Here is a 10,000-nt window from a genome sequence, read left to right as displayed (position 1 = left end):
TTCTCCTACCGCTTTGACGGTTCTCTAATGGTTCTCCTACTGCTGTGCAGGTTCTCTAATGGTTCTCCTACTGCTGTGACTGTTCTCTAATGGTTCTCCTACTGCTGTGACGGTTCTCTGATGGTTCTCCTACCGCTCTGACGGTTTCTCCTACTGCTGTGACGGTTCTCTAGTGGTTCTGCTACTGCTGTGATGGTTCTCTGATGGTTCTCCTACCGCTCTGACGGTTCTCCTACTGCTGTGACGGTTCTCTGATGGTTCTCCTACCACTGTGAGGGTTCTCCTACTGCTGTGACGGTTCTCTGACGGTTCTCTACCGCTGTGACGATTCTCTGATGGTTCTCCTACCGCTCTGATGGTTCTCCTACTGCAGTGACGGTTCTCTAATGGTTCTCCTACTGCTGTGACGGTTCTCTGATGGTTCTCCTACTGATCTGACGGTTCTCCTACTGCTGTGACGGTTCTCTAATGGTTCTCCTACTGCTGTGACCATGCTCTGATGGTTCTCCTACCAATCTGATGGTTCTCCTACTGCTGTGACGGTTCTCTAATGGTTCTCCTACCACTGTGAGGGTTCTCCTACTGCTGTGAGACGGTTCTCTAATGGTTCTCCTACTGCTGTGACGATTGTCTGATGGTTCTCTAACTATTCTGAGTGTAGCTAGCTGCAGCAGCGTGGTGGTCTGGGACTCCTGATGTAATGTAACTAAAGGTAATGTAACTATCCTGAGTGTAGCTAGCAGCGTGGTGGTCTGGGGACTGGACCAGGGTCTCGGGGTAAATGATGATCTGGGAGGATCTTGAAGGGGGTCAGAGAACCACTTCTGTTAGTGTCTTTGATCAGGCTTGATCAGGAACCTTCTCTTTGTGACAACTTCTCTTTCATGTGTGACAAACTTTTTAATGAATCTCTCTCTCCTCCCCCCCCCCCCAGACCCCCGGTGGTCCAGCAGTTGAAGAGAACCTATAAATACTTCCAGGACTACCGACAGGTGTGGTTCTGAAGGTTCCTCTTGTTTGTTCTCTTCCATGGAGCTGCTGTTAAGGTGTGTGTGTGTGTGTGTGTGTGTGTGTGTGTGTGTGTGTGTGTGTGTGTGTGTGTGTGTGTGTGTGTGTGTGTGTGTGTGTGTGTGTGTGTGTGTGTGTGTGTGTGTGTGTGTGTGTGTGTGTGTGTGTGTGTGTGTGTGTGTGTGTGTGTGTGTGTAGATGATCATAGAGCCCACCAGTCCACAGCTCCTCCCCGACCCCCTGAAGGAGCCGTACTACCAACCTCCCTACACCCTGGTGCTGGAGCTGACTGACGTGCTGCTGCACCCCGAGTGGTCGGTACGTACACACATTCACTACACACACACACACACTCACTACACACACACACTCATTACATTACACACTCTCACACACACACACACACACACGTTACACACTCACACACAGTACATTACACCACACACACACACACACACACACACACACACACACACACACACACACACACACACACACACACACACACACACACACACACACACACAATAGAGCCACGTTCCTGTGTGTATTTTGGACCATAAAAGACGAGATAAAGCAGGTGGAGGTGTGTCCCGCCACCTGTGGACACACACACACACACACACACAACAGAGTTACCTGACAGGTGTGCAGCAGCTGTAACTTGACACCTGCCTCCTTTAAACTTTCGTTCTTTGTCACGCTCACTTTTATCTTTTTGTTCGTTATCTCTTCAAATCTGCACTGCTTACACACACACACACACACACACACACACACACACACACACACACACACACACACACACACACACACACACACACACACACACACGTCAGTTGAACCTGTGTCAGCAGGAAACTTCAGTTTCACCATTTCTTTTACTGTGAACGACGACGAAGTTTAAACTGGTTCTACTGAAACGGTGTGTGTGTGTGTGTGTGTGTGTGTGTGTGTGTGTGTGTGTGTGTGTGTGTGTGTGTGTGTGTGTGTGTGTGTGTGTGTGTGTGTGTGTGTGTGTGTGTGTGTGTGTGTGTGTGTGTGTGTGTGTGTGTGTGTGTGTGTGTGTGTGTGTGTGTGTGTGTGTGTGTGTGTGTGTGTGTGTCCAGTTGTCGACAGGTTGGCGTTTTAAGAAGCGTCCAGGTATCGACTACTTGTTCCAGCAACTTGCTCCGCTGTACGAGATCGTCATCTTCACTGCAGAGACGGGCATGGTGAGACACACACACACACACACACACACACACACACCCTGTGGTCTGAACGTGTGTGTGTGTGTGTGTGTGTAGACGGCGTACCCTCTGATCGACAGCATCGACCCTCAGGGCTTCATCATGTACCGTCTGTTCCGTGACGCCACCGCGCTACATGGAGGGTCACCACGTGAAGGTAAGGACGCCCCATGCTGGGCCACGCGGCTCCTCTGGGGGGGGGGGGGGGGGTGTGTGTGTGTGTGTGTGTGTGTGTGTGTGTGTGTGTGTGTGTGTTTAATCAGTTCAGTCACAAAGTAACTGAGCTGAAACAAACTTGACGAGTCGCTGAAGAGAGAAACTGCTTCCTGTTGTTTCCGGGGCCCCGTTTCCCACGACAACGGCGTTTTCCTTTCTGGAAAATGTCCGGTTAATTGGTAACATTTCGGCAGAACCGGCTCCTCTCTGTAGGACAAACCGGTTCCTCTGTAGGATGAACCGGTTCCCCTGTAGGATGAACTGGTTCCTCTCTGTAGGATGAACTGGTTCCTCTCTGTAGGACGAACCGGTTCCTCTCTGTAGGATGAACTGGTTCCTCTCTGTAGGACGAACCGGTTCCTCTCTGTAGGACGAACCGGTTCTCTGTAGACGAACCGGTTCCTCTCCGTTGGAGGAACCGGTTCCTCTCCGTAGGACGAACCGGTTCCTCACTGTAGAACGAACTGGTTCGTGTCTGTAGAACGAACCGGTTCGTGTCTGTAGAATGAACCGGTTCGTGTCTGTAGAATGAACCGGTTCGTGTCTGTAGAATGAACCGGTTTGTGTCTGTAGAATGAACCGGTTTCCTTCTCCGTAGGATTGAAAACCGGTTCCTCTCCGTAGGACGAACGCTTCCTCTCCGTTGGAGGAACCGGTTCCTCTCCGTTGGACGAACCGCTTCCTCTCTGTAGAACGAACCGCTTCCTCACTTTTAGAACGAACCGGTTCCTCTCCGTAGGACGAACCGCTTCCTCTCTTGTAGAACGAACCGCTTCCTCACTTTAGACGAACCGCTTCCTCACTTTAGAACGAACCGCTTCCTCACTGTAGAACGAACCGCTTCCTCACTTTAGAACGAACCGCTTCCTCACTTTAGAACGAACCGCTTCCTCACTGTAGAACGAACCGCTTCCTCACTGTAGAACGAACCGTTCCCCTCCGCAGGACGAACCGGTTCTCTCCGTAGAATGAACCGCTTCCTCCCTGTAGAACCGGCCATGAGAAGGTCACAGCTTCCGTTACCACGGCAACAGCCTGGCGTCTTCCATCTCGGCGACCTTCATCATCCTCTTCATCAGTTTTGAACTCACTGTGATGAAGAGTCGTTCAGGACTTTAAACATGACTTTGTACTTTAAAACAATAGTTTGAGGTAAAAGTGGCTGATGGTTCCGTCCCCGTCCCCGTCCCCGTCCCGTCCCCAGGACGTGTCCTGTCTGAACCGGGACAGCAGTAAGGTGGTCCTGGTGACTGTAAGCGCGAGGCCTTCAGCCTGCAGCCCTTCAACGGCCTGGCGCTGAAGAAGTGGGACGGCAACTCTGAGGACCGCACGCTGTACGACCTGGCAACCTGCTGAAGAGTAAGGCTGCCTTACACCTGCCCTTACATGCTGCTTTACACCTGCTTTACACCTGGCCAACCTGCTGAAGTGTAAGGCTGTTCTACACCTGGTTTACATACCGTTTACATACTGTTTACACCATGCTTACATACCGTTTACATGGTGTTTACATGGTGTTTACACCATGTTTACAAACCGTTCACATGGTGTTTACATACTGTTTACAACCTTGTTTACATACTGTTTACATGGTGTTTACACCATGTTTACATACTGTTTACACCATGTTTACAAACCGTTTACATGGTGTTTACACCTTGTTTACATACCGTTTACCTGGTGTTTACATACTGTTTACATGGTGTTTACACCATGTTTACATACCGTTTACACCATGTTTACAAACCGTCTACATGGTGTTTACCACCTTGTTTACATTGCCGTTTACAATGGTGTTTACACCATGTTTACATACTGTTTACACCATGTTTACAAACCGTTTACATGGTGTTTACATACCGTTTACATGGTGTTTACACCATGTCTACATACAGTTTACACCATGTTTTACAAACCGTTTACATGGTGTTTACACCTTGTTTACAAACCGTTTACCTGGTGTTTACATACTGTTTACATGGTGTTTACACCATGTTTACATTACCGTTTACACCATGTTTACAAACCGTTTACATGGTGTTTACACCTTGTTTACATACCGTTTACATGGTGTTTACACCATGTTTACATACTGTTTACACAGTGTTTACAAACCGTTTACATGGTGTTTACACCTTGTTTACATACCGTTTACATGGTGTTTACATACTGTTTACATGGGTGTTTTACACCATGTTTACATACAGTTTACACCATGTTTACAAACTGTTTACATGGTGTTTACATACCGTTTACATGGTGTTTACACCATGTTTACATACCATTTATATGGTATTTACACCATGTTTACATACCGTTTACATGTGTTACATACCGCTTACACACCGTTTACATGGTGTTTACACCATGTTTACATACTGTTTACATGGTGTTTACATGCTGTTTACATGCTGTTTACACCTAGTTTACATACAGTTTACACCTAGTTTACATACAGTTTACACCTTGTTTACATGCTGTTTACACATTGTTTACATGCTGTCTACACCTTGTTTGCATGCTGTTTACACCTGCTTTACATGTGTTTACACCTTGTCTTCATGATGTTTATACCTTGTCTTCATGATGTTTATACCTTGTCTACATGGTGGTTTACACCTTGTTTACATGGTGTTTACATACTATTTACACCTTGTTTACATACTGTTTACACTTTGTTTGCATGCTGTTTACACCTGCTTTACATGGTGTTTACACCTCGTCTACATGATGTTTACACCTTTGTCTACATGGTGTTTACATGATGTTTACACCTGCTTTACATGGTGTTTACACCTCGTCTACATGATGTTTATACTTCGTCTACATGATGTTTACACCTTGTTTACATGATGTTTTACATCTTGTTTACATGGTGTTTACATACTGTTTACACCTAGTTTACATACTGTTTTTTACATGATGTCTACATGGTGTTTACACCTGGTTTCCACCTTGCTTACCTGGTGTTTCCACCTGGTCCTCCTCAGCCATCGCCCTGAGCGGTGTGGACGACGTCCGCTCAGTGCTGGAGAACTACGCCCTGGAGGACGACCCCATCGAGGCCTTCAAACGCAGACAGGCGCTGCTCGCTCAGGTAGGAACTCGTCTGGAGGACCAGCCAGGGGCCTGCCGGGGGCGCCGCTGCAGCACAACAACCCCCCCCCCCCCCCCCCCGATACGAGAGGACGAGACACATCCCCCGTTTGGACAATCTCTGATATTGACGAGGACAAAAACACCAGCAACTTTATCACCAGCAGAGTTGCTCACTTGTTTAACTGCTCAACTCTGAACCATGCTACATGCTACATGCTAAGAGGTTCAGCCTCATACCACTGATGCTACATGCTAAAAAGGTTCAGGCTCATACCAGTTTACGCTACATGCTATAGAGTTTCAGGCTCACACCAGTGATGCTACATGCTAAGAGTTTTCAGGCTCACACCAGTGATGCTACATGCTAAAGAGTTTCAGGCTCACACCAGTGATGCTACATGCTAAAGAGTTTCAGGCTCACACCAGTGATGCTACATGCTAAAGAGTTTCAGGCTCACACCAGTGATGCTACATGCTAAGGAGTGTCAGGCTCATACCACTGATGCTACATGCTAAGGAGTTTCAGGCTCACACCAGTTATGCTACATGCTTAAGGAGTTTCAGGCTCATACCACTGATGCTACATGCTAAGGAGTTTCAGGCTCACACCAGTTATGCTACATGCTAAAGAATTTCTGGCTCATACCACTGATGCTACATGCTACATGCTAAAGAGTTTCAGCCTCACACCCAGTGATGCTACATGCTATATGCTAAAGGGTAGGATGAGTAGTTGAATTACTGGTACTCGTCCTCCATGCGTCTCCAGTCTGTGGTTCCTTCGTAGTGAGGCGTGTCTCCGGCCTCGTCCTCTCGTCCTCCCCTGGCTGTGCTGCTGCGGCGCCCCCTGCAGGAGGGGGCGGCGCCCCCCCTGCAGGAGGAGGTGCTCCCTGGTTGACCCGTTGCTGCCGCCCCCAGGAGGAGGAGCAAGCGCCTGGCGGAACTGTCGCAGCAGAAGAAGCAGGGCCTCTCTCTGGGCTCCATGGCCTCGCGCTTCTGGCGCTCCAAGCCGCAGTGAGCCCCGCCCCCTTTCTACACTCCCACCAATCGCAGGCCAGCTCACCGGGCCAAGGGGGGGGAGGAGCCAGAGGGACCTGGAGGTCCGGGTGGGCGGGGCCGCCGTGGCCAAGGAACTGAGAACAATTTGATTGGCCGGCCGTTTGAACCAATGAGAGAGGACTCCGCCTCCCGGCTGGGCGCGGAGGCGGAGCTTCCTCTCCCGATGAATCTGAAGCTGCTGATTGGTCGGGGCTGCGCTCCGGCTGGCGGACGGAGGCGGAGCCTGTGGTCAGCGGACGTCTGTCCTGAATGTCTACTTTATTTTATTTTCTATTCCTGTTTCGTGTGTGTGTGTGTGTGTGTGTGTGTGTGTGTGTGTGTGTGTGTGTGTGTGTGTGTGTGTGTGTGTGTGTGTGTGTGTGTGTGTGTGTGTGTGTGTGTGTGTGTGTGTGTGTGTGTGTGTGTGTGTGTGTGTGTCCACCAGATGGAGGAAACTACGTCGTTCACATCAAATAAAGTTTGAACCTCCTGTTCTCGTGTCCTCGTGTCTCTACTGAACCTTTGATGTCATCAAAACACTTCATTTCCTTCCAGAACCTCTCAGGACTATTTTCTGCGGCGGATGAATCCACATGTGTTCCAGCAGGTGGCGTCGGTGTTTCATCAAACTGCTCCTGTAGCCTTTCATGTTTTCACAAAGTAGTCTTTTCATGTTTCCACAAAGTAGTCTTTTCATGTTTCCACAAAGTAGTTCTTTCAGGTTTCCACAAAGTAGTCCTTTCATGTTTCCACAAAGTAGTCCTTTCATGTTTCACCTCACAATTCACCACACGGGTGCATGATGCTGCCTCCACCCTGCTCCACTGGTCATGATGCTACCTCCACCCTGCTTCACTGGTCATGATGCTGCTCCACCCTGCCTCACTGGTCACGATGCTGCCTCCACCCTCCTCCACTGGTCACGATGCTGCCTCCACCCTGCTTCACTGGTCACGATGCTGCCTCCACCCTGCTTCACTGTGGTCACGATGCTGCCTCCACCCTGCTTCACTGGTCATGATGCTGCCTCCACCCTGCTTCACTGTGGTCATGATGCTGCCTCCACCCTGTTTCACTGTGGTCATGATGCTGCCTCCACCCTGCTTCACTGTGGTCATGATGCTGCCTCCACCCTGCTTCACTGTGGTCATGATGCTGCCTCCACCCTGTTTCACTGGTCATGATGCTGCCTCCACCCTGCTCCACTGGTCATGATGCTGCCTCCACCCTGCTCCACTGGTCATGATGCTGCCTCCACCCTGCTTCACTGGTCATGATGCTGCCTCCACCCTGCTTCACTGTGGTCATGATGCTGCCTTCATCCTGCTTCACTGTGGTCATGATGCTGCCTCCACCCTGCTCCACTGTGGTCATGATGCTGCCTCCACCCTGCTCCACTGGTCATGATGTTGAGAAAGACTGAAAAGTTCTACACAGGTGTTTTATTTGAATACATGTAGAAACATTTCAAATGTTTCCTGGTTATTATGGGATGTTGTGTGGAGACTGGAGGGTAGAAAATAACACCAAAGGTTCTAATTGAAGGAGTTTACCTTTAAAAAGCGTCGATATTGAAACTTGCTTTGAAGTCAGACTTGAAGGTGAAATTGCTTTTCGGCTGAATTTATTGTGAAGGCCGTGCTTTTACTTTGAAGTTGTGTGTTTTTTGTTTAATAAATGATAGTAAACCAAAAGGTTGTGTACTGTGACCTGATGGTAGCCGTCTCCATGGCAACCGGAGGAGGAGGAGCGTCTGGACAGGACGAGATGAAGGTGGGTGGAGCTGGAGGGTGGAGGTGGGCTGATTGGGTGGAGGACAATTTGGTGGACATACTGGGTGGAGGACAGTTTGGTGGACAGACTGGGTGGAGGACAGTTTGAATAATGGACAGACCGGGTGGAGGACAATTTGGTGGACAGACTGGGTGGAGGACAGTTTGAATAATGGACAGACCGGGTGGAGGACAATTTGTTGGACCGACTGGGTGGAGGACAGTTTGAATAATGGACAGACCGGGTGGAGGACAGTTTGAATAATGGACAGACCGGGTGGAGGACAATTTGGTGGACAGACTGGGTGGAGGACAGTTTGAATAATGGACAGACTGGGTGGAGGACAGTTTGAATAATGGACAGACCGGGTGGAGGACAATTTGGTGGACAGACTGGGTGGAGGACAGTTTGAATAATGGACATACTGGGTGGAGGACAGTTTGGTGGACAGACTGGGTGGAGGACAGTTTGAATAATGGACAGACTGGGTGGAGGACAGTTTGAATAATGGACAGACCGGGTGGAGGACAGTTTGAATAATGGGCAGACCGGGTGGAGGACAATTTGTTGGACCGACTGGGTGGAGGACAGTTTGAATAATGGACAGACCGGGTGGAGGACAGTTTGAATAATGGACAGACCGGGTGGAGGACAATTTGGTGGACAGACTGGGTGGAGGACAGTTTGAATAATGGACAGACTGGATGGGGGACAGTTTGCTGGACAGACTGGGTGGAGGACAGTTTGAATAATGGACAGACCGGGTGGAGGACAATTTGGTGGACAGACTGGGTGGAGGACAGTTTGAATAATGGACAGACTGGATGGGGGACAGTTTGCTGGACAGACTGGGTGGAGGACAGTTTGAATAATGGACAGACCGGGTGGAGGACAATTTGGTGGACAGACTGGGTGGAGGACAGTTTGAATAATGGACAGACTGGGTGGAGGACAGTTTGAATATTTGGACAGACCGGGTGGAGGACAATTTGGTGGACAGACTGGGTGGAGGACAGACTGGATGGAGGACAGTTTGCTGGACAGACTGGGTGGAGGACAGACTGGATGGGGGACAGTTTGCTGGACAGACTGGATGGGGGACAGTTTGCTGGACAGACTGGATGGGGGACAGACTGGTTGCAGTACCATGAAGACCCTCAGAATATTTGGTACTTCAACACCAACTCTTTTATCTTCATTCTCATTTTATTTTTTGCACTGAGCCAAAATGAGAAGTTTATTACTTTGGAGGATTTTACGCTGAGAGAAAAAAAACCCAGTAACAGCACTTTGACAAATGGACAATATAGAGTTCATACGTCATCACTGTCGGGACTTTATTGTGTTGCAGTGGAATTTACTTTCTCAGAATCGACGTGCTATAATGAGATAATTCTCAGTTTCAACACTCGTCAGTCTCAATCAGCCAAAGCGCCAAGAGGAACTGAAATCAAGTCCTTTAAGAGTCTCAGCAGGTCAAAATGTGGACTTTTACTGGATTTATGACAATATTTATAATATCTGGTAGAAATTATACGTGAAAATACTTTATTGTCTCTGTTTCCCAAAGTTGTCCTTTTAAAAACTGTGTGTGTGTGTGTGTCTGTGTGTGAGAGTGAGTGTGTGTGTGAGTG

General features: G+C 48.9%; 2 protein-coding genes across 2 annotated transcripts in view; both read left to right on the top strand.

Moving 5' to 3' along the window:
• The window catches only part of timm50 (translocase of inner mitochondrial membrane 50 homolog), an 11,915-nt gene extending 4,903 nt beyond the window's left edge, over positions 1 to 7,012 (top strand). The window contains 11 exon segments of the mRNA XM_080522279.1: positions 935 to 992; positions 1,207 to 1,326; positions 2,118 to 2,222; positions 2,298 to 2,369; positions 2,371 to 2,397; positions 3,661 to 3,700; positions 3,703 to 3,798; positions 3,801 to 3,815; positions 5,447 to 5,553; positions 6,474 to 6,485; positions 6,487 to 7,012. Of these exon segments, the coding sequence (XP_080378405.1) occupies positions 935 to 992; positions 1,207 to 1,326; positions 2,118 to 2,222; positions 2,298 to 2,369; positions 2,371 to 2,397; positions 3,661 to 3,700; positions 3,703 to 3,798; positions 3,801 to 3,815; positions 5,447 to 5,553; positions 6,474 to 6,485; positions 6,487 to 6,573 (739 nt within the window). The 3' untranslated portion in view covers positions 6,574 to 7,012.
• The window catches only part of LOC308148767 (delta-like protein C), a gene marked incomplete at its 5' end in the record, with an annotated part of 173,783 nt that continues 170,506 nt past the window's right edge, over positions 6,724 to 10,000 (top strand). Inside the window, one exon of the mRNA XM_080522278.1 lies at positions 6,724 to 6,852. Within this exon, the coding sequence (XP_080378404.1) occupies positions 6,724 to 6,852 (129 nt within the window). The remainder of the gene's footprint in view (positions 6,853 to 10,000) is intronic.

This window comes from Blennius ocellaris (genome assembly GCF_963422515.1).
Source record: "Blennius ocellaris genome assembly, contig: SCAFFOLD_56, whole genome shotgun sequence".
Classification (NCBI taxonomy): domain Eukaryota; kingdom Metazoa; phylum Chordata; class Actinopteri; order Blenniiformes; family Blenniidae; genus Blennius; species Blennius ocellaris.
Note: the sequence above shows the minus strand (reverse complement) of the source record. Positions and strands in the feature narration are given on the sequence as shown.